Below are 24,605 nucleotides of genomic sequence, written 5' to 3' on the forward strand. Positions count from 1 at the left end.
TTCTTTCTGCCTCAATTGTTCTCCTTTCAGACTTGACGTCTTTCTAGACAGTTGACGGATCCTGTGTGCAGTTTTCCACTTCTGTGAGTATGCTTTCCTGAAGGCTGTCTTCTGTGGGTGCTCGTTGCATGCAGCAGGTTAGTTCTACATTGTTCCTCAATGTTTCGCTGGATTGCCTTTGTGCAGTTTATTACTTGTTCATGTTTCACAGAGCAGACCAGTTCAAGGATTGTTTATTGCTATGGATCTTCTCCCTTGCTCTTTATCATGGATTTGTTCATGCTTTGGGACTTAACTGGATATGTTTGCTAGCACTCAGGCTAAAGAGGTGGAGCATGTGCTCAGAAAAGTGTTAGTCCCATAAATAGTAGGGATTGGTTTAGGATTCACAAGGATGAATCAAGAACCAATTCTTTAATTTTCTTCTTATTTTTGTAGTTTAATTTAGTAGTACGTCTTTCCATGTTTTGTGGGCTTGGAAAGGAATTTTGTTTATATGTTTAATTATTCTTAATTATATGCATGTATCCTTTTTTTCCTGGTATCATCTGATATTGTAATTATTAAATGAGTAATAAAAAAATTAAAAAAAAAGTGTTTGGATTTCAACTTCCGGATTGCGGTTGGGATTGAACACCTAGCATATGGAATCCTACAGGGACTAACAGAAAGAAGATTATAGGTAGAAACCTAGTCTTCCAACATAACCCTTCCTTTTTGGCAAAACGTGTAAAGTGGCGGGAACATGTATTCTTTGTCACTGGTTTCAGGAGACCCCTTCCACTGATATTGGAGAAACACATTCCATGCTCTAATGATATGGGAGGCTCAGAGTATATTCAGAGCTCCCAGACAACAGAAGGTATTTTACCTTCTGGGATTATTTGCAGGATCTGTTGTCTCAGGTGTGTAGTCTTGTTTTGAATTTCCTATGCAATAGGACTTAACTGTAACCATAGTATTTATTCATTCATTTTTCTATTCCTTTCTCCCAGGAGAGCTTAGAATGGTTTACATGAATTTATTCAGGTACTCAAGTATTTTTCCCTGTCTGGCCCACTGGGCTCACAATCTATCTAATGTACTTGGGGCAATGGGGAGGATTAAGTGACTTGCCCAAAGTCACAAGGAGCAGTGTGGGTTTGAACTCGCAACCCCAAAGTGCTAAGGCTGTAGCTTACTTTGTGGGTTCATATAAGATTTTACTCTGCTGGATTGGGAAAGGAGTGGCATATATCCAGTAATTAGTAAGGATAGTTTAAGGCCATAAGAGCCCAAGCCATCAATCATTCTAATCATTCATGATTTGGGGGTTATATAATTTTTGATTGCCATTTTTTTTTTTTTTTTTTTGCAATGACATTCCATATGCACCATAGGTTTGTTGGTAGCAAAGAATTTACCTTTTTTTTTTTTTTTTCGTCGGGTCTGTGAGATATTGAAGTTAAACTTTGCCTGTTGTGAGTTCTCTGTGCCGATATAGGTATTTTTACAGTTGAAGGGTGGGGGATGTATTCTTTTGGTCACAGTACGAGCCATTTGATCTTTGGGATAGTCTATATGTAACATACAGTGTTGTATCTTATCCATTGTTTGATTTTTGGTACTTGACTGTATTGATGCTTGTGATACTGAATAGAAATCATTTAAATATATAAACATAACCCCTCTCCCCAGAACTTGTTGTGAATGCATCCCTAGCCAGCCTTGAGTATGGAAGGCCCAACTTGGGCATTGTACTGGGAACCTTTTGGACCAGTTCATAAAATGCAGATTAGAAATTGACCACTAGAAATCAAATATTGGCTGTCATAATTTATAGCATTTTTCCTCTTCCTAATAATGAATTCAAGCTAGATTCAGTGTAAAGAGTTGTGCGGGGACAGAAATCCCGCCTGTCCCCACCAGTATCCCGCCTGTCTTCTCCCATCCCTGCCAGAATCTCCTCCATCCCCGCGAGGAATCCCCTCTGTCCTCGTGAGAAATCTCTTCTGTCAACACCCATCCCCCCATAAAAGTTACCTGTCCCCATAAAAAGCAGCAATTACTTCTGATAATTTTGATTTTTAAGTCTTAGTTTATTTAAACCAACAATAAAATACAATATAAACAAATAACAGTGAACAGAAATAAGAGATGCATACATCACCGGAAAGAATTAGAATAGACATTAGGTCATGTGACTCTAGGGTCCACCATTTCTTGTTAAAAGAAATAAGAGTTGGATTTTTTGGCAATATAAAGCTCGTATCTGTAGAGCAAACAAATCTGGTTCTACCATCTGGCATAAGTAACTTGTGTGAGGTCTTTCCAAGATACACAAATGATTTTTAATGCAGCAATAAGTAAAGAATCAAACAATACAGCATCAAAATAATTTAAAGCAGAATTGAGAGAGGCACTTTTCAGGACAATGGTTGCATAAGAAAAATGTGCCAAAACTGAACTGGAAACCCCAAAACAAACTCAGCAAATACTTCATTTTGTACTAAACACAATTGGTAGCATAACCATGAGAGGGGGCTGTGTAAGATTGGTCGCGCCCCCACAACTTAAGGTTGGAGAGGATAAGTGAGGCGCCCTTACAAACGCCAGGTCCCGAGTTCAGTACCTTCACAGAAGATTCACCAAGAGTAGAATCAAATAAGAAACACAGCCAGAGGTGATGGCATAAAGAATATATTATAGAAATAGGTTTACAGAAAAGCAATATTCATAAACATTACAATTAAGGAGAGAGCAAAGTTCCAGAGATAGAGAGCAAGAGATAGAGAGAGATATACAGTGGTACCTCGGTCTACGAGTGCACCGGTTTGCGAGTGTTTTGCAAGACGAGCAAAACATTTGCAAAATCGGTGCCTCGGAAACCGAGCATGGCTCGATTTACGAGCACCCCCCCACACACACAATCCGGCACCCCCCCTGCGATCCGGCACCCCCCCTGCCTCGAACCGGCACCCCCCCACCACGATCCGACCCCCCCGACACGATTGGGCACCCCCCCGCCACGATCCGACACCCCCCCCGACACAATTGAACACCCCCCTGACACAATCCGACATCCCCCCCCCCGACATAATTGGGCACCCCCCTGCCGCTTCTTACCCTCATCTGGGCACTCTTGAAGATCGGCCTACTCGTCTTCTGGGCCTTGAGCATCTGAGCATGCTCAAGGCCTGCGAGTTCACGTTCAGAACGTGAACTCGCAGGCCTTGAGCATGCTCAGATGCTCAAGGCCCAGCAGACGAGTAGGCCGATCTTCAAGAGTGCCCAGATGAGGGTAAGAAGCGGCAGGGGGTGCCCAATTGTGTCGGGGGGATGTCGGATCGTGTCAGGGTGGGTGCCCAATCGTGTTGGGGGGTGGGTCGGATCGTGGCGGGGGGGTGCCCAATCGCGTCGGGGGGGTCAGATCGTGGTGGGGGGTGCCGGATCACAGGGGGGGGTGCCTGATCGCAGGGGGGGCCTTCGAGGGGAGCAATGCCGGTTCTCGGGGGGGGAACGCATCAAAGCGAGTTTCCATTATTTCCTATGGGGAAACTCGCTTTGATAAACGAGCATTTTGGATTACGAGCATGCTCCTGGAACGGATTATGCTCGTAATCCAAGGTACCACTTTATAAGTTTTACAATTACAGAGAATGCTTCTGTGCTCTTGTGAATGAGAGAGAATAGGTGCTGTGAGGACAGAGAGGTATAGAGAGAAAGGTGGGGGGTGATGTTCCCAGCTTCAGGTTCCAGAGATAGAGGAAGAGAGGGGGGTGTTGCAAGGGGAGCCTTTTATAGCTTGGAAACTTATTCTAAATATAGAATCTATTGAAGTTAAGCATCCCCATCCTTAGTATGCTGTCTAAAACAATAGTTAGTTTCACTGACCAGGAAGCTGAATGAAGTGTGCTAGACTGGAGAAGAATAGACGAGTCACATGTAATTTCCAGTATGCCTCTGACAATGACTGTGCACCTGGATCCATTGTATATCCTGAGCTGTCCATCCTAAGCATCAGACATTAACACATCTTCTTAGCATCTCTTAGCTGCAAGTTGGTTTGTTACTTTTTAAGCATGATTTAATTAGGGCTGTTTGAAACAGTCTACCTGGATGCTTTCTGTATGTGAATTCTGTGCATGAGCACTCAGGGTCTATCTGCATCTATATCCCAGAGTCAGATTGATATAATTTCCCATAGGCCTTTGCTGACATTGGTTAGGGCAACCAAAAATGCTGATTGCTAACAATAGCTATACTGACAGGCTGGGCCTCACACTTTGAGCTTAGCCCCCTTCAAAATGAACATCTCCCTTGTTGTAGCTGGTGGGACATTTTGTTTTTCCATCATTTTGTCTATCTTCTACTAATTCTCTTTCCAGGCCTCGGGAACCCCAGTTCCATCTCTGCGGGAGTCCGTAGGCCTGGGGGGATCCCCGTGGGAATCCCATGGGACCTGCAGGATTCCTGCAATCCCCGTTCCTGTGCAGACCTCTAATTCAGTGTTCAGTTAGTCTCAGATAATCAAAGAGCTCTTTGAACACTGCCACCTGAAAATATTGCCAAAGTGACTGCTATAGTGACAGTTGAATGCTTTGTTGTCTTAGAGCCATACATTACCTTTCGATCAGAATGAAACCCGTTAGCTTAGGTTTATATTATGGAATATTCATGTTCTTTTGCCTTTTTTCAGCAAAGTTCCAATGGCCCTGTGAAGAAGTCTATGCGTGAAAAAGCCGTGGAGAAGAGAAATGTAAATAAAGAACATAACAGTAACTTTAAAGCTGGATATATTCCAATCGATGAAGATCGTCTTCATAAAACTGGCTTGAGGGGAAGAAAAGGCAACTTGGCTATCTGTGTAATTGTTCTCCTATTTATTCTGGCTGTCATCAACTTGATTGTAGGTATAAGTTAAAGTATGTAAAAGATACAGTATTTGGATCATTTTGTAAATTAGGACTTGCAATATTTATAGATGGGGTTTGATTGGAAAAAAAAACCCCTATGTGTTTAGTTTCTCTCCCGACCTAATCTTGCCTCAGAAATACTTCCACGATGATGCAGAAAAGCCTATTGGATATTTTTATATTGTATAGCAGTGCCTCGCAAACTTTTTTGAGCCGGGGCACACTAAACCTAGTGTTCCCAGCTCGAGATATCTGGAAGTGCGCTGGTGTCGGCGTGATGATGTCAGTGCTCCGCCTCAGCGCATGCGCAAAGGCCCTTCAAATGGGCCTTGTGCAGAAAGACCTGCTGGAGAGAAGGGCCGGCAGAGAGAAGAGGTGTCGGCGTCGGGAGATTGCTTACAGGATGTGCCTCTCTTCACGAGGCATGTCCTGTAAACAGTCATCCGGCACCTCTCTTCTTCCCCAGTGTACCGCAGCACACCAGAAATCTCAGGAGGCACACAGTTTGCGATACACTGTTGTATAGGATTAATGGCTCTTAGATTCAGATCCCAAAAAATCTTAAAAAGAGATTAGGTTCTTACTTTGCTAATATCTTTTCTAGTAGATAGATGTGTCATTCTGGATTGAACATGTAATATCCCAGTGCCCGCGAGGTGTGCAGAAGGAATCCACTAGAAATGAAAATAACATCTTGCTATAGCTAAGCATCAAATCAAAATAATTTTTGGCATATTGAATCCTAGTTTGGCAGTCATTGATAAGTGGATGACAGCTAGTAAGTCAAATCTGAACTCTAGCAAAATTGAATTGTTGTGGATAGGTAGAAAAAAGGAATTATCAATGGGTGAGGGGACTTATTAGGAGGTAAAAAGTTGTACCTAAAAAATGCTGTGCTCTCAACTGTGGAATTCACTTTGCGCAAGATGGATTTGATTTAAATTATGGTTTTTCTTGCTTGTATAATCTTAATACTGTGTTTCCCTGAAAATAAGCCCTACCCCGAAAATAAGCCCTAGCATGATTTTCGGGGTAGGTCTTAATATTAGCTCTACCCCAAAATAAGCCCTAGTTATAGCGACCCCATAAGCCTAACCCGAATGTCCCTGGATTCGCCAGCAGCAGTGCTTCCCCCCACCCCCGCCATGCAGATGAACCCCCACTGACCCTCCCATCTTTCCATCTCTCCATCTCTCCCTCCCATCTGAACCCTGCCGACCCTCCCACCTCAAAGACCGACATACCTCCTAACAGCAGCGTCGGCAGCATTTTAAAATGGCTGCTTCGCGGCCTTCTCCCGCCGGGGCATACCCTCTGCTGCATCACTTATGATGTCACCAGCGACGCAGCACAGGGAAGGCCCCGGCAGGAGAAAGCCATGAAGCAGCCCTTTATAAAATGCTGCCGACGGTCTCTGCGGTGGGAGGGTTGGCAGGGTTCGGATGGGAGGTAGAGATGGAAAGATGGGAGGGTCAGTGGGGGTTCTGCTGCAAGGGAGGGATAGAAGCTGTGCAAGGGTTCTGCTGCATGAGGGAGGGGATAGAAAGATGCTGCAGAGGATGGGTCAGAGGGGGAGGAAAGATTCTGCACATGTGGGGGAGAGAAAGGAAAGAGGAAGAATTGGGGTGAAGGAGAGGAAGGGAGAGCTGATCATTGTACATGAAAAAAAATAAGACCTACTTCGAAAATAAGCCCTAGTGCATTTTTGGCCCCCAAATTAATATGACACTGTCTTATTTTTGGGGAAATACGGTATTTACAATCAGATGAAGGTTTTGTTTTTTGAAAAATAACTTTTCAGATTAGTTTTACAGTTACCGTATTTCCCCATATATAGGCCATGGCCTATATATGGGTTTTGCAAGCCGGCCCAGTGGATGCGGTTTGCATATCTGGGGTGGCCTATACAAGATTTAAAAATCAACCCCTCCACCCTCCCTTACCTTCCTCCCCTTGCTGGCGGCAGCCTTCTCGAATCACGCCACCAGAGGAGCAGAGCAGGAACGATCTTTGCCTACAGGCTGGCCACACCTCCTTCGCTGGTGGCAGCCTCCTCGAATTGGGCACATGCAAATGTAGGAAACCTTCGCTGCTGTCCAGCGATCTTATTTGCATGCACAATTTTTTTAAGAATGCCTCGGGTTTTTAGATTCAGTATGAAAGCTGCTGCCTTAGCAGACTGTCGCTTTTTAACATGGGTTTTTGAAAAGCCTGGCCTCAGTCAGGGACTAACAGATTACTAAAGGTAAGAACCTAATCTTCCAATTGTTAGTTCTGTGGATAACTGACAGCATTAAGGCACATGTATACACCAGCCTTTGACAAGTGTAAGTAGTCGTGCCTAAAGTTAGATATGCAAATATGGATTTTTACAAGTATTCTATAACAGCAATTATGCACATTATTGTTGAGAGAGAGAATTCACGTTTAGTGTGTTTATTGTGCCTTGTAGAGAATTACCCCCTATGGGGGTAATTTGTGTGTACATTTGCTTATTTCTGATTTGAAGAAGAAGGGTTACCTTGGAAAGCTAATCAAAAAATGCATTGTTAGTCCATAAAAAAGATATCACGTTACTTCAATATATTAACTGTGTAAATGCTGATCATAAAATGATCTTCTGTTTTCTGTTTAAAGAGTTCTATTAGCACTTCATTATTTTGTGTAATGTACTTTGTCCTTCCAAATTCGATATAGGATGTGTGTTATTATTCTAGATTACAATAGTTATTTGGGTTGTAATCCGGATTGGTCCTAATGGCTGTGAGAGCATGGAGTTTCATGATACTGGATTGCTGCGGTTTAAACAAGTATCTGACATGGGTGTGATACATCCTTTATACAAGAGTACTGTTGGAGGAAGACGTAATGAAGATTTGGCTATTACTGGCAACAACCAGCCTGTAAGTTTACAATTTTAAAATACTACAGCATATAAGAAACAGATTGTGTTATTTTGCCAGCTCACTGCATGCTGATATCTCTGCTTTGCAAGCCTGGCTTTCTGCACCTGACCATGATATGTTATAACACAGATTTGCTGCATATGGGTACAGTTCAGTTTTTCTTTTTTTTTCCCAAATATTTTTATCAATTTTATAAGATAAATGAACAAAGTGTACAAATATTAACTCAAACAAGAAACAAATCATATGTACAAAACAAGAAATACAAATGTCAAATAAGAAGAAATATATCATATGTACAAGTCATTGTGTACTGTATGTATGTGTATATATGTATGTATGTATATATATATATATATATATATATATATATAGGACCAAACATATATTGTCGGCATATGGTACGCAACAATCATATTAAAATATAATGGAACTTTCAAGAGGAATCACTATCTAAATAAGTTAAAAATGGCAATATATTCTGAAACTCTGTTTGTCAATGGTCTAAAGCACAATAAATTTGAACAGGGCTCCATATTTTGAGGAATGTGCTAGTGGAATGATGTTTTCCTGCGATTACACTTTCATATTTGTTAGTAATACAGTGTTCCACCATGCCATGAATTCTACTTTGGATAGATTTTTCCAACAGTGCAAAATATTTTTGATAGCCAAAAACAATAGTATGTTAAGCAAATGAGCATTGGGGTCCAAAAGGGGTTGTATGAGGGTTCAGTTTTTCTAATCTGGAGGTATGTTAACTTTTACAGTAACTAAGCATCAATGTTAAAGTGACATGTTTACTGAAAGAGTAATATATATTCTGCCCCTGTTTACCTTTCCCCTGATGGTTTCTTGTTACTCTAAACCAGGGGTCCCCAAAGTCCCTCCTTGAGGGCCGAATCCATTTGGGTTTTCAGGATTTCCCCAATGAATATGCATGAGATTTATGTGCATGCACTGCTTTCAATGCATATTCATTGGGGAAATCCTAAAAACCCAATTGGATTCGGCCCTCAAAGAGGGACTTTGGGGACCCCTGCTCTAAACGCTCTGGAGAGCCACTAAGAATTTATAGGAATAATAAAATAGTACATTTTGGAAGCCCTTTTACTAATAAACAATACAGTTTTTTCACTTTCCGTGCATTAGTAGTCCAAAGTATTGCATGGAAAATGCATACCGGGTGAAGTAAATCCAGAGGCGGTTCCCAACATTTAGCACACTCACTACATATATAGTATCAGTGGGGATGGCGGGTCATAAGAATAGCCTTACTGGGTCAGATCAATGGTCCATCATGCCCAGTAGCCCATTCTCACGGTGGCCAAGCCAGGTCACTAGTACCTGGCCAAAACCTAAAGAGTAGCAATATTCCATGCTACTGATCCAGGGCAAGCAGTGGCTTCCCCCATGTCTTTCTCAATAATAGACTATAGACTTTTCCTCCAGGAACTTGTCCAAACCTTTCTTAAAACCAACTACGCTATCCGCTCTTACCACAACCTCTGGCAATGTGTTCCGGAGCTTATGAGCGTAACTATTCTCTGAGTGGGAAAAAAATTGCCTCCTATTGGTTTTAAAAGTATTTCACTGTAACTTTGAGTGTCCCCTAGTCTTTGTAATTTTTGACGGAGTGAAAAATCGATCCACTTGTATTTGTTCTACTCCACTCAGGATTTTGTAGACTTCAATCATATCTCCCCTCCCCTCGGCCCTAACCGTTTTAGTCTTTCCTCATACGAGAGGAGTTCTTTCCCTTTACCATCTGGGTCGCTCTTCTTTGAACCTTTTCTAGCACCACTATATCTTTCATGAGATAAGGAGACCAGAACTGAACGCAATTCTCCAGATGAGGTCGCACCATGGAGCAATACAGAGGTATTATAACATTCTTAGTCTTATTAACCATCCCTTTTTTAATAATTCCTAGCATCCTGTTTGCTTTTTTGGCTGCCACCACATTTTAGGCGGAAGATTGCATTGTATTGTCTACGATGATACCCAGATCCTTTTCTGGGACACTAATCCCCAAGGTGGACCCTAGCATCTGGTAATTGTGATTCAGGTTATTCTTCCCAATGTGCATCACTTTGCATTTGTCCACATTATCAAAAATTGAGCCACCAAACCACAACCTAAGCCCCTCAAGCAAATAACCTGTTTGCTTGGTATGTTCAGACAGCTTGCATTGCTGCAGTATGTTTGTGTACTTTTTACTCACCATCTTTACACAAATTTTTAAAGGGAAAGTATACACAAACTTTCATTTGAAATTGCTATGGTTGCAAAATAGCTGCAGTTACTTTTTCAGTGGAAAAATAGCACGTATAGGCAGTCTCTGAGTTAGACACTGATTTAAGTACAACTCGTACCTAAGAAAGTGGTTGTGGCTTCATATGATTTCACTGAACAGTATTTCCAGTGGCATAGACTCTTGCACTTCTCCTGTAGCTGATTCAGGAATGATGTAAGGTCACATTAAGAACAGTGTGTGGTTGTGCAAGCTGTACCTTAGAGGGAACACTGGTTAGGGACAGTTGGCCCTTTTGTCAGCTGGGAGCAGAGGTAAGCAGGAAGAATCTTAAAATCTACAAGTTCTGAGTTACATACAAATCCGACTTAAGAACAGCTTTAAAAATGTAACTCATTCTTAACCCGGGGACTGCCTGTATAAATTGGAAAATGTTGTCTGTATATTTTTCTCCTCCTGCTTAAATGCATCTCTGGTAATGCCTTCTCCAAGTCTGTTAAAAGTGCATGTGTTGTGGAATCCTTTACTTATTTTAGCCAGGTTAAGATAGGCAGTACTTAGATCAGTAGCTTCTTAAAACTGTCTTCAATTTATTCTGAGCTATTTTTCTAATGTATCATTTTTTAAGGTCATATTTCAGCAAGGAACAACAAAACTTAGTGTAGAAAAGGATAAAACCTCCATCACTAGTGATGTTGGAATGGAATTTGTTGATCCACGCACTCAGAAGACATTGTTCAGCACAGACTACGCAACTCATGAGTTTCATTTACCAACTGGCGTGAAAACACTAAATGTCCAGAAAGCAGCTACAGAAAGGGTATGATTTGTTATACTGCTACTGTGTTCTTCCTATAATTTCATAACTATAATGACTGCTGGCATACGCTTTATAGGTAACAGTGTACAAAACGGTATATTTAAAGGATCTGATTGTATAGATCTCAAAGTCCCTCCTCGAGGGCCGCAATCCAGTTGGGTTTTCAGGATTTCCCCAATGAATGTGCACTGAAAGCAGTGCATTCCCATAGATCTCATGCCTATTCATTGGGGAAATCCTGAAAACCCGACTGGATTGCGGCCCTCGAGGAGGGACTTTGAGACCCCCTGGTGTATACCCTGCCTGTATTGTCTAGCACCAGAGAAATGCAAAAGATTCTGTAATATTCATTCTGGGGGGTGTTCTTACAACTACAGAATAGTTGACAAGGGAGGGAAACCATGTTCTTCAAATGAACAAGTATGGAAAACCTGCAGAGGCCTAGTGGCCTGAATACTTTTCAATGTAATTTTGTAAAAGAGGGTGAAAGGGAGTACATGCTGTGCCTCAGAATTGTTTTTCACTTGTTACAGCCTGTGTGGGTTGGGAAGGCGTGGCTTGATGAGAGAGGTTGAGTGGGGTGTGTATGTACACATTTAACAAACAGCAATCCAACCGATCTGCAGTAAAGAAGTCAAACAACCAAACCAAAGGAATATACTGCAGAAACGATGTACAAGGAATAAAAGTCTTATCTTTATTGAAGAACTGTATTTGTGAATCCTTATATTATAAGATAAATTGGAGATTAGGATCACATGCATTTCAAATACTAACAAATTCCACTAGTTCTTTCCAGATTATCAAGACATTATCTAGATAGCACTTCTACAGTAGGGTTGATTCATATTTTACTGATGGATATAAGTTATTTTCTTCAAACTGCTCCATGTACAGTGTTGTCACCGGCGAGGGCCACTATGGCCCCCATGGCTACTCCCTATACTTGATGGTAATAATTGCCTGAAAACCTGAAAAACACTTTTGTAATCACTATTCTTGCTAGATCATTTAGAAACTTGGTTGATATTCTTTCCTGTGGGTTTCTCTTCTCTAAAGTTGTATTGATGATATCCAAAGCGTCCTCCTGCGGGATTTTTGTATACAGAGATACCACATCGAGTTCCTGGACGTACTGATAATGAGACGAGGTAATGAATTATACACTGAGACATGCAGGAAACCTACAGAAAGAAACACCCTTCTGCAGTTCCATAGCTCCCATCCATATTCATTAAGATACAACCTTCCAGAAGGTCAATTCCTAAGATTAAGAAGGACTTGCTCAACCATTGAACTGTATCAATACAAAAAAAGACTTCTTGATAGGAAATACCCTAGCAGCGATTCCAAAGGCATATTTGAGAGCACAATATGCTCAGAGAAAAAAATGTTGAGGTACAAGAAGAAAGGCTGATATGTGTGCTCCCTTATAATAGAATAGCTCAACAGCTAAAATCAGTAATCTTGGATCATTGGAATATAGTACAATTAAGTTTGGAAGAATTTACCACACCACCAGTGATAGCATATGAGAGAAATAGGAATACAGGAGAAATACTGGCGAAAAATAGATACAGTGGGCAAGTAAAAGATGAAATAAAACACTCTCTCATGTAAGCTATTGATCTTGTCAATGGTGTCAGTTTATCACTGAGGGACACGAATGGCGAATGCCAGGTACAGAAAAGGTAATTAGAGCAAGGAGGTCAACAAACTGTAAAAGTAAAAACATACAAAAGATCCTATAGCCATTTCCTACCTCAGCTATGGAACCGACTACCCACACAGATCAGGTCGCTAGACTCGCTAATGACCTTCCGCAGAGCAGTAAAGACCTTCCTCTTCCGCCAATCGGGCCATTAAAAACTGCCTCCTCAATATACTTCTCCTAGTACTCTTCGCTATGACCAGTCTGGTCTCTAGAATAAGCTCTGTTATTGTCTACTGTAACTTATTTGTTGTTATGACTAGTCTGTTTTCAAACTATTGTGAATGTCTACTTGTAACCCGTTCTGAGCTTCTGGGAGAACGGGATAGAAAACAAAATAAATAGTATATATGAGTTAATGTACATGTGATCTTGTGTATATAGGCAGGAGCTGTAGACCAGTGCATATATGATTAAACAAGCACAAATCTAGAATAACAACAGGTGCAGTGCAAGCTCTGCTTGTACAACATTGGCAGGAGTTTAATCACAGTTGGACAGATATTAAATCAAGAATAGTAGATCAGATTGAAGAAGGGTGGGAGGGAGGTAACTACGAATGGATCCTCAATGAAAAAGAGCAAAGATGCTATAAAACATAAACTAAAAACTTACCAGAACAATTTGCACTTTAGTTCCAGAGAATGGAGAGTATTAGGTATGAATTAAGCATAGTGGATGAGGTGAAATAAGAAAATGAGGTTAAAACAACAGGGTACAATGTCATTAATTTAAATAGGCAAAGAGCTACACCACTGCCATCTTGTCAACAGAACTACACGGACTTGATTGGGGGAGTGTGAGACAAAACTTTAAGCAACAAAGTAATAAAAGTATGAGAATATATGTAGTTACAAAATAACGGGGAAGTTTTAAAATTGTTAATTTAGCAGTACTATTTCTCATGTGTGAAAGTAAAGTTGGGAAAAGTTTGATTATTACTATAATGAACACTATTTTCTATGCATAGAGGACAGCCTTGAAATAGCCTGAATGGCGAAACATGTCGGCAGAGTTCCCTGGCCAACAAAGCTTCAAATAAGAAAAGATGAGTGATAAAGAAACTTTTACAATAAGTTTAAGATAAGTTAATTAAGTTATGAAATGAATTTAAATTAAAAAATTGATAAAAACAAAAAAGTTATAATAATTTTAAAAAGATTTGGGGGCCATTGACAAGTTATTGCAATGATTAGACACCATTATTCATTGAAGGTACACTTGCACATAGGGGGGAGGGGAGAAGGTATAAAGTTATATTAAGGTTTGATCAATTGATAATATTTATATGAAATTTTTGATTGAAATGTTTGTGGGAGAGGGGAAATGTGTTTTTAAGAAGATGTTAAAAGAAATACAAGAGATGTTTATAGGGTTTAAATGATGTAATATTATGTTCTTGATGTTAGATGGAAAAATGAATAAAGAATTTGAAAAAAAAATTGATAAAAACAAAAAAGATAGGATCAATGACGACTTAGCAGTTCTTCTATACAAAAATGTGAAGGAACAGCTGGGCTAAAACTCTGATGATCCAAGAGAAGGTTTGAAGGTATACAGTATTGATATATGATTACACATTATAGACTTATTGATTTAGAATTTATTGTGATCATAGAATCTGATAGCCAATAAGAGCAACTTGAACACAAAATAATATACACATTTGTGTTGGTTTATGGTTTATTAAGTACATAACATAATTTGCTTTTTCATACAAAGCACCACAAAGTGGTGTACAAAATTTATAATGCAAAGCAGGAAATAAAATGCCATAATTTGCATAGGGAAGGAAAGAACCACATCAAAGGAAAAAGTCAATGTAAATTCCTTAAAAATAGTGAGAAAAGGAATCCCAGAACTGTAAGGTTGAAATTCAGAACAGAGCACATTAATCTGCACCATTAGCTAGAGAAACATCGGATTTAAAGAAAAATACAATATCTTTATAGCAGTTTTATAAAGAGGGTTCTGCCCTCAGATCACAAGGTAAGGGATTTTACAAATGTGGAGGTGAAAAAGAATAATGCAGACCAGCGAGTGGACTCTAAACAGGCACAGGAAAGGATTAACAAAGGACAGTAGCAATTCATTTAAAGAGTATAAGTGGTGACAGGGTTTATAAGGGCAAAGAAGAGAAGATAGATAAACTAGTATCCCTAACACACGTTATTTGTCCTTAATGCCTGTTAAAGGGCACTAACACAGGTTAGATTGCTGTAACATAGGATTAGTGGAGTCATGGTGGGGTAAATTAGTAATGAGATGCTAAAGCATGCAGATGCATACAAAATACCTCATTACTATGGAAATTCCATAACATGGCTTGTAAAAAGCTGGATTTATTTTACCATCCCAGGAGCCAGACAGTTACCTTTAGGTGTTCCCTGGAGCTACCTCTCCACCACTGTACTATAATACAATACAGTGTCTTATATACCACAATTTTTTCTGCAAGGCATCTATGCGGTTTACAATAAGATTTAGATCAAGTTCTTGAAGTTACATTGTTAGAAGGAGAGTTGGCTCTTATAAGGAAGAGATGAAGGATAAAAACGAGGCTATAGAGAGAAGAGATAATGCTAGGAGTTTACAGTACGACTCTGAACTTGGTGCCAGCTATGGCAGGAATAACTAGGGTCACTCCTGCCTGACTCCACTAGACATCGGGGATATTGGAAAAGGGTTATGGCCAGTGTGTCAGATTCTCTAACACACTACTGGGTAATGGATAATCCAATAAGAAGTGTCCCAAAGGAGTGATAAAAAAACAAAGGGGGAACACTTGCAACTTAAATGAACTATAAAACTAACAGGTGGAACTTGGAACCATAGATGGTGTAGAAATCACAAGCAGGGACAATGCATTTCCGTAATGTCTATCATTGCTCCATCTTTAGTTAATTAGAAGGTTTTTCAAATAATTTCAAAATAATTTAATGGCTCAAGAGTCCTTTTCAAAATCGTGTAAATTTGAAAAAAGTATATAACTTAGCTTAAATAAGTGAAAAACATGTCTAGACGTATCTGAAGTTGTCTCACTGCAGCGGGTTCTGATGCATTTTGCCAGAACGGCTTCCTCAGAGAACCTACTCTCGCTGGATGACACTTGGGAGAAAAACTTCATCCTAACAAATAAAAGATAGAAAAGCCGTTTCACAATGTTAAATAACATCATGTAACACAAACCTAAAGTGCTGGTGGTGGATATCTTGCATATCTCTCTTGACTCTCTGTCTTCCGGTTTAGATGACGTCACCCACAGTTGTTACCCCAGAATATCTATCATTGAAGCTGTCACTCATTTGTGGAGGAACGCCCATCACTCAACCTCACGGTTCAGCCCATTCGGAGTTACCGTTTGCCAGTGATATATCCATGACTGCTCCTTCTTCCACAAATAGGCTGTCATATTTCCACCTCTTTTCAGTCGCAGAGCTTCTAAGATCGTGAATTTAAGATCCTCCAGAGTATGTGACTGTGCATGCCAATACTGTAAAAGAGGGGCTTCCATATCCCCCCTTTGAATCTTACTGAGATGTTCAGAAACCCGCACCCTGATAGATCTCATAGTGTAGCCTATGTAAAACAATTGGCAAGGGCAAATGATCATATAAACAACTCCCTCGGTTTTGCAATCTGTATAATACTTGAGGATATGAGTTTTCTGCAAAGCAGAAAAGACTTGACTTAGTCGGGGAGTTCCCTGTGCCTCCTTGTTATTTCTCCTCTTTGAGAGGTAATCAACTACTTTGGTATGAACTAGAGAATGACACAGTGGCTGTTACCCATGGGTAACCTGCCGAAACAGTGTGGGGGGGAATTGCTCACTGCGGGCACAGGGACAAGGCCATCCAACGCCCCGTGGAGATGTGAATGGCCTTGTCCCCGCAGTTAAGGGAGGAAATGCGCGTGGTCCCTTCCCACCTAATGGCCGAATCTCCCTCCCTTCCGCCCCTTACCTTCGCGGCACGTTAGTAAAAGTTTGAAAATTAATAAAGATTTAAAAAAAAAAAAAAAAAAAGTAACTTGCTCAAGCCGGCCATGCCTGCCTACAGTCACGTGCATTTGTGGGTGGAAGTTTCTCTGACACAACTTCCGGTTGCGTCAGAAGAGAAGCTTCCGCCCACAGACGCACGCGACTGCTGGCAGGCTCGGATGGCTTGAGCAAGTTACTTTACTAACGTGACGCGAAGGTACGAGGTAGGGAGATTCTCAGGCCGTGCGAGGGGTGCTGAAGGGTGTTGAGGTGACAAGAGGGAAGGGTGGTGGTGGTGGGGAGAAGACGCTGAAGGGAAATGGGGATGACAGAATGGGGAGAAGACGCTTAATGGAAATGGGGAACAGAGAGTGGGGAGAAGACGCTGGAAGGGAAGAAGACAGATTCCAGACTATGGGGGGAGCGGAGGGAAGAAGATGGGTGCCAGACCAATTTGAGGGGGGGGTGAAGGGAGAGGCACAGTAACAGAGCAAATGGAAGACTCAGAGAGAAGGAATTGAGTGAGAAGATGAGGAAAGCAGAAACCAGACAATAAAGTTAGGGGAAAAAAAAATTTTTTTTTGGCTTTAGGATAAAGTAGTAAATTAGTTGTGTTGATAAAAATTTATAAACAAAGCCCTGCCAGCTGAACATCTCTTTCTCTAGTTCAGCAGCCAGAACTTTGATTTTATAAGGAAGGAATAAGCTAAATATTGCAGTACTGAGGCTTGTGTGGATGCTGCGGGGATAGTAATCGCGGTGCGGGGAAAGTGGTCACGGGGCAGGGACAGTGGTGACAGGGACGGTGGTCACGGGGCGGTGACGGGGACAAATTTTTTCCCCGCATCATTATCTAGTATGAACTAAAGAGATGGGAACTGCCCACTGACACAAGGAGGCAAAGTTGAGAAGCTGAAGATGATTCCCTCTGCAAAAACTCATAGGTAGAAGTGAATAACTGGTTAAGACTCGTATTCCTTTATACTGGAAAGAAAATTATTGAGGTAAGAACCTCATTTTCCCTTGGTGGTTTGTCTCAGAAGCCTCAGCAGGTTCACGCAGTTACTCATCTATTGCACTTCTCTAGCAGACAATACTTACCTAAAAAAAAATAATAAGTAGTTCTTTCATGAGCCTTTTCTGTTTCTTTATTTTGCCCTGAGCCTTCAGCTGCTTTTAAGGCTGTTATAATTTTTTCTGTTCCTATAATTAAAATGATGCTTGTTGCAGTATTCACATGTAATTATTACTTGTAATTCCAATTGTTTTGATTTGGATTTTTTAAAAAATATTTCAGATCACCAGTAATGCTACAAGTGACCTAAATATTAAAGTTGGTGAACGTGCCATTGTACGAGGAAATGAAGGTGTGTTCATTATGGGAAAAACTATTGAATTTCGGATGAAGAGTGATATGGAACTAAAGGCTGTGAGTATTTTTATAAAGTATATGTTGTTGTTGTAGACATCAAGATTCTATGCACTCCAAAATAAGACCGAGGCAAGTAGAAGCTACATAAATTTATTATGATAGTAAATCTGTGAGCACAGGCATATTAACCATACTTATAAATGAGATGTCAGCTTGGGTCTACTGAGTGCAGCATCTTGTATCTGAAATGGCCAATCTAAGTCACTTGAAGAAGCAGATACGAGGGGCGTTCAATAATTTATCTACCTGAATAGGAAATCAAGTAGCAAGCATGTTGAAACATTCCTGCATAGTTGTGGCACACTGTGAGTCTAACATTCCAAGCGCAGTTTTTATAGCGCATTCATGGAAGGTGCCAAGTCTTCGCAGACGCCAAAGGCATTGACTTCGGCATCGGGGAAGCCTGCTAAGAAGCCTTCCACTTCTCAATAAGCATCACAAGTCTCTACAGCATCGAGTCAGTCAATGCAAACCAAACAATGACACCACCGCTTTACAAGTTGTCTCATCTGCAAGGTGTGCTAGGAGCAATCAACATGTTTATAATTGAAAACAGCTCCTTAGACCCTGAAGATGCTGCAGCAATCTGCTCATCAAAATGTATTCTTTTTATAGACAACACTAATTCTTTACAGCCAGCTAAAGCTACAACATATGCCTCCCGAGTAAATGAATCGGGATATTTGCTCCACTGGCATCCTAATCTCCTAAGGTCCCTTTTAGCCTTTCGCACCTCCACAGAGTACCAGGGCCTATGTCTCCTCCCAGTACTGTGCACTATTTGAAGGGGTTCTAGTTCATCCAGAGTGGATTCCAAAGCCAAGTGCCACCATCTCTGATAGTATTCTTGTGGTGCTGTGGGCATGGAGGATTGAGTTATAGCAATGATTATTTATAATTGAAAGATTTGATTTTTTTATTATTTGGTCCAGATTGCTATTTCATTGATTTTATGACCAATGTTCTAGTAAATTGAATGTCAGTGTGCTACTTTAACTTTTTGGATTTATAGTGCCTCCAAAAGTTCTCATTTAATATTATTTTTTAGGGGTTCAGGACCGCCATCATAAATTATTGCTTCAAAGAGCTAGAGTGGTTGCTTTGATATGCATTCTTTGTTCTTGGACCCTAGCCTCTGCTCCTTCTTTTTGGGAAGGATCCACACTTTGAATCCACACTTTGTGCACTTTGTAAGTTCAGGGGGTGCGCGGTAATTATATGCGTCAGAAGGTTTATGGTCTGGGAGGTTTATGTTCAAGTTTTATTACCCAGATGTAGGAGTCAACTTTTGAATGTCCTGGGAGGTCAGCTGAGGTGTTAAGGTTTTAGGCCAGAGGTGCCCTATTTGTTTTTTCATTTTTGATTCTTGGGGGCTTCTGCTTGGTGTTATATGATTTGATAATACTTGTGTTGATATTGTATTATTTTTCCCTGGGGGGATGGGAAATTTATGTTTGTCCTTTGTTTGTATCATATGTTTAGCGACTAAAGAGTAATCAGGATAATATGTATGTAGTCAATGTGTAAACCGCATAGTTTTATGCGGATATAAATTGTTAAATAAATAAATATGTTCTTACAGCTGAACTCTCTTATTGTTGGGAGGGTCTGCGGGGTTCCATAATGTATATTGAGGAGGTCATCTAAATTCTGTTTGATAGGGTTGGGCATGGTCAATTTTCTTTGGAGCAGTACAGATGTGCTTCATAATCCTTCTATCAGCTAACATCACTATTTGTCACTTAAGTCTTTATTTATTTATTTAAAATTTCTATTCCAACTAAAATCTAAGCAGAGTACAATAAAAATATGTACATATTAAAATTTGTCAAACACCAAAAAAACAGCCACCAGTATTTCTCATCCCAATACTTTTTCTTATTCCTGCATCTGTCTCCAATTACATCGTACAGCAAAAACAAGCCTGAACAAAAAGATGTCTTTAGCATCTTCCTAAATTGTCCCACACTGCAACACAACCTAAGCATCCCTAATAAGATGTTCCATAACTGTGGAATTTGTCTTCTGCAATTTTAGTTCTGTCACCCAGTACAATTTTGGTTCTTGGTTGTTGGTTTTTCCTGTCTTTTTTTTCTTTATTTTTCATGGCCTTTTTATACTCTGGGCAACTGGCTGGGTAGATTTTTTCACAGTCAAATTAGTTGATTTTGATGCATGTTTTTCCCTTTTAAAAATGTACTCAAGTCTTCTTAGGCTGTGCTGGCTTCCAGATGAGATTCAACTAGGAGGTCTTATGGTTTCAAATAGAAGTGGTTTGTCATCTGGTGTGAAGGCAAGGCCCTAGAACAGGGCTGCCCAATTACAGTCCTTGAGATCTACTGGCAGGCCAGGTTTTCAGGATATCCACAATGAATATGCATGAGAGAGTTTTGCCTGCACTGCCTTCTTGGTATGAAAATCTCTCTCATGCGTGTTCATTGTAGATATCCTGAAAACCTGACTTGCCAGTAGATCTTGAGGACCAGAATTGGGCAGCCCTGCCCTAGAACCTGTTTACTGTCCTACACAAAAACTGCTTGAGTAATTTCCACAAACATCAGTCAGATAAGGCCAGCTCTGCTAGGGTTCAGCTCAGTGCAGTTGGTGCCTACCATAATTGCACCACTTCCCTTACCTTGTTTAAAAGCAGACTAAAAAGCCACCTTTTTGATATAAGCTTTCAGTCCATAAGGTGCCCACTGCTCACCACCCTAACCAGCAGGTTAACCATTCCCCATCCTGGCATCCTGTTTCTGTCTTGTCTGTTTAGATTATAAGCTCTTTTGAGCACGTACTGTTTCTGTTGTGACTCTGTACAGCACTGCATACATTTGGTAGCGCTCTAGAAATAAGTAGTAGTAGAAGAAGATTAAACCCATTTCTGATCAGCCCTTAGTTCAATACATGAGGGACTTGCTTCTAGTAAAGCCTCTCATTAAGCCCCAGCCTGTGTCATCGGATCTCAACATCATGTTAACCCAACTGATAAAAGCTTTTTTGGGCCCACTGGACACCTACCAGCTGAAGTAACCAATCAGGATCATTTCAGCCTGCAGTTTGTAAACTCCAGGCCTTAGTGCCTGATCCATCTTAGACATATCCATCCTAAGTTCCTTCCTTAAGATAGTGTCATTTTAGCCAGTTGGTTGTCCTACCAACATTTTTTCCCAAAACCTCATGCCCACAAAAATGAAAGTGCATTGCACAAGTTCTTATAGAAAATTCATCAAGCTTTGCTTCTTGTGACCCAAATAGGATGGGAGCTGCCATTGATCTTTCAAAATGTCTAGTGGACAGTTTCCTTTATTTACAGTATGACCAGGCTAGACTGACTCTGGAGGGTCATGTCATTGCTCATAATGTCAGAACCATGGCAGCTTCAGTAGCCTACTTGAGATCAGCCTCTATAGAAGAAATCTCCTGAACTGCAGCATGAACTTCAATTCACACATTCACATATCATTACTGTTTGGTACAGGATTCCCAAAATAACAGTCAGTTTGGTTAGAAAGACCTTCAGAATCTACATGGTTGAGTCACACTATTATGACCACCTGCTAATATTCAGAATAGCTGCCTCTGGCTTCACAGACAGCAGCCAGACACTGGGAGTAACTCAGTAAGATGCTGGATAGTTGCTACAGGTATCTGGAGTCATGCAAACTGCAGTGTATTTGACAGTTGCCGATGGGTGTATGGTGGTGGATCCAGTTGTCGAATTTGTCTAGCAAGGTGATCCCAAATGTGCTCGATTGCATTAAGGTCTAGGGAATTCGGAGGCCAGGGAAGTAGCTGGAACTCTTGGTCAGCTCTATGAACCACTCATGAGCAATTCTGGTGGTATGACATGTCACATTGTCCTTTTGAAAGATCCCATTGGCTATAGGGAAGATATATGGATTAGAGGTCTGAACGGGGATCGAGGGAATCCTGCGGGTCCCGTGGGGGTCCCGCGGGAATCCCCTCAACCCAGGGGATTCCCACGGGGACCCCCCTCTGGCCCACGGGGACCCCCCTCTAGCCAACGGAACTCCCATGGGGATGGAAGGCTTTGGAAGCAGGGTTCATCCATATTATATAATGGACACGTCAGCCTTAGTAAAAGAGGGGGTTTATAAGTTAATTACCTGAACAGAAAACAAAAAAAGGGTTCCACCAAAAAGATTCCACAAGGAAAACAGCAGCGCAAACACAAAAGAAACTGTGGAATTGATGATCATAGAAACATAGATCCTGTCATAAGTAATTGCTGCTTTTTATGGGGACGGGCGGGGATGGAGGTAATTCCTTGCGGGGACGGGTGGGGACAGAGAGGATCCTGGCGGGAACGGGTGGGATTTCTGTCCCCGTGCAACTCTCTAGTATGGATGTACTTGATCAGCAAGTATGGAGAGATACCCATAACAGTTGAGAAGTGCCTTCCAGAAGTATCAAGGGACCCAGACCATACCAAGAAAACATTCCCAAGATTATAACGCTGCCGCCACAGCTTGTGTACGTCCAACAGTGGTTACTGGGTGTTTGTTCTCATCAGTTTCACGCCTGACACAGTCAGTGTAAGTCCAAAGTCGGTACTTCTGTGCAAATTGCAGCTGTTTTTGCAATGAAACCTCATGAGCACGGGTGCACTCACCAGTTGTCTGCTTTGGAGCCCCATTTACAACAGGGTTCACTGCACGGTCATTTTGGACACACATCTGGAAGCCACCTGATTCGTTTGGATGGTGTGTTGCTCCACAGTAGCATGCCGATTGGCCTGCATCAACCTCCGCAGCTGACATTCCTCTTGCATCAATGGCTTGTGCTTCCCCAAAGTTACCATTTCAGGTCATTGAAAAGGTTCCATTTGTTCACTCACAGTACGCTTTAATCACAGCAGCCCATGAACAATTCATAAACTCCCCCGTTTCCAAAATGCTGCCGCCCTTGGCCCAGTAGCCAATGATTATGCCTTTTTCAGTGACTGATAAATCACGCTTTTTACCCATGACATGCCACGGTTGCTATATTGGCAACTTGCTGACATCCTACCTTATATACTCGTGAAGTCTGCACACGACACATGCATTCGTTCTTTGGCTGTGTGTCCCTGAAGTAGGCAGTGGTCATAATAATGTGACTCAACCTTATAGTTATGATTTAGAATCTAACTCCATCCCCCTAAGCCCGTTTCTTTCATATCCATGTTTCCTAAAATAATGATGAAGGAAAGTAAATACAACATTAGTTGGTAACTAATTCTACAGTTCTGTTGGCATTTTGTTGTTGTTCGCTATTTTTGTTTAAGGCAGCCTGGATTCCTATTTGTAAAAATATAGCATCTTGCTTGTGCTCAGAGAAAACAATTACCTTTAGCAGGTGTTCAAGCAGGATGTATATTCTTACATACCCACCCACCTTCCCTTAGAGTTGAATTTATACTGACCAGGTCCCGTGTGACAGCAGCAGACAAGAAAAAGCATATCGCATGTGCAGTGCAGTGCTTCCAGAAGTGTCTAGGGAGTATTAACGGCATAGGCCCCATCAGTTGTTGTCCATCTGTAAACATATGCAGCCTCCTGTTCCTGGAGAATGCCTACTACAGATGAAAAAATGTTTTGCTATTTTATGTTTAATTGCAATGATTGAAGTAATGCACTAATCCAGTTGGTTGCTGAAATTAATTAGCATTGTTTTTCTCACTAGGAACACATGATTGTCCTTAATGGAACAGTGATGATCAGCACATCCCGCCTACCAAGTTCATCTACTGGGGAATTTTTGTACGTTGATGACTGGGTGCGCTATAAGCTGTGTATGTGTGCTGATGGAACATTATTCAGAGTCCAAGTGAAAAACCGGAACATGGGTTGCCAAACATCAGACAATCCATGTGGAACCGTGTATTAAGTGCTTCCCTTGTAAGGAAGCACTCAGGAAGAGAATTCATCTGTGTACATATACAAATTTAACAATGCATGTCTGAAAGGTTTTACAGCATTTTGTAATTATGCATTTTAATTATTTATATAGAATATCACCACTTCTATCATGTTACTACAAAATTAGGTAATTTTTACAGTAAACCATAACTTAAGAGGTATTGGCTTTTACTTGCTTTGTATCTATCACTAAACCAAATGATGTCCATGCGGTATGAAACAAATCTCATCTAACATGGTACTACTACTACTACTATTTATTATTTCTAAAGCGTTGAAAGGCGTACGCAGCACTATACATTTTAACATACAATAGACCGTCCCTGCTCAGAAGAGCTTATCTAATTTAGACAGAACATTTCAGGGTTGGGGAGATTATGGTAGAGGAAATGATACAGTAGGTATAGGTATCTGACAGCCGTGAGTGAGAGTTAGGAGTTTAAAACAGATTAAAAAAAGTGGGCTTTTAGCTTGGATTTGAACGCTGCTAGGGAGGTAGTAAGGTGTTTTGAATCTGAACATGCTTTTGCTCTCCCATATTCATACTAGACAACCAACCGTGATCTGTAACATAGAAAATGACAGCAGAAAAAGACTTCTTATTAATTACACACCTTATAAATTCATGTTCTGGTGCGACAGACACATTATTCATGAGCCTTTGGGTAATCAAATCTATTCCCGTGA

The 24,605-nt window shown here is 40.9% G+C and overlaps 1 protein-coding gene across 4 annotated transcripts in view; it reads left to right on the forward strand.

Annotated features, from left to right (window-relative positions):
- Positions 1-24,079, forward strand: part of SGCB (sarcoglycan beta) — a 42,696-nt gene extending 18,617 nt beyond the window's left edge. For all 4 annotated transcript variants that reach the window (XM_033945682.1, XM_033945686.1, XM_033945695.1 and 1 more), the window contains 5 exons: positions 4,679-4,888; positions 7,613-7,798; positions 10,684-10,875; positions 17,863-17,994; positions 23,683-24,079. In XM_033945682.1, the coding sequence (XP_033801573.1) occupies positions 4,679-4,888; positions 7,613-7,798; positions 10,684-10,875; positions 17,863-17,994; positions 23,683-23,886 (924 nt within the window). In that variant the 3' untranslated portion in view covers positions 23,887-24,079. The remainder of the gene's footprint in view (positions 1-4,678; positions 4,889-7,612; positions 7,799-10,683; positions 10,876-17,862; positions 17,995-23,682) is intronic.
- Positions 24,080-24,605: the final 526 nt, after the last annotated feature.

This window comes from Geotrypetes seraphini, chromosome 1 (assembly GCF_902459505.1).
Source record: "Geotrypetes seraphini chromosome 1, aGeoSer1.1, whole genome shotgun sequence".
Classification (NCBI taxonomy): domain Eukaryota; kingdom Metazoa; phylum Chordata; class Amphibia; order Gymnophiona; family Dermophiidae; genus Geotrypetes; species Geotrypetes seraphini.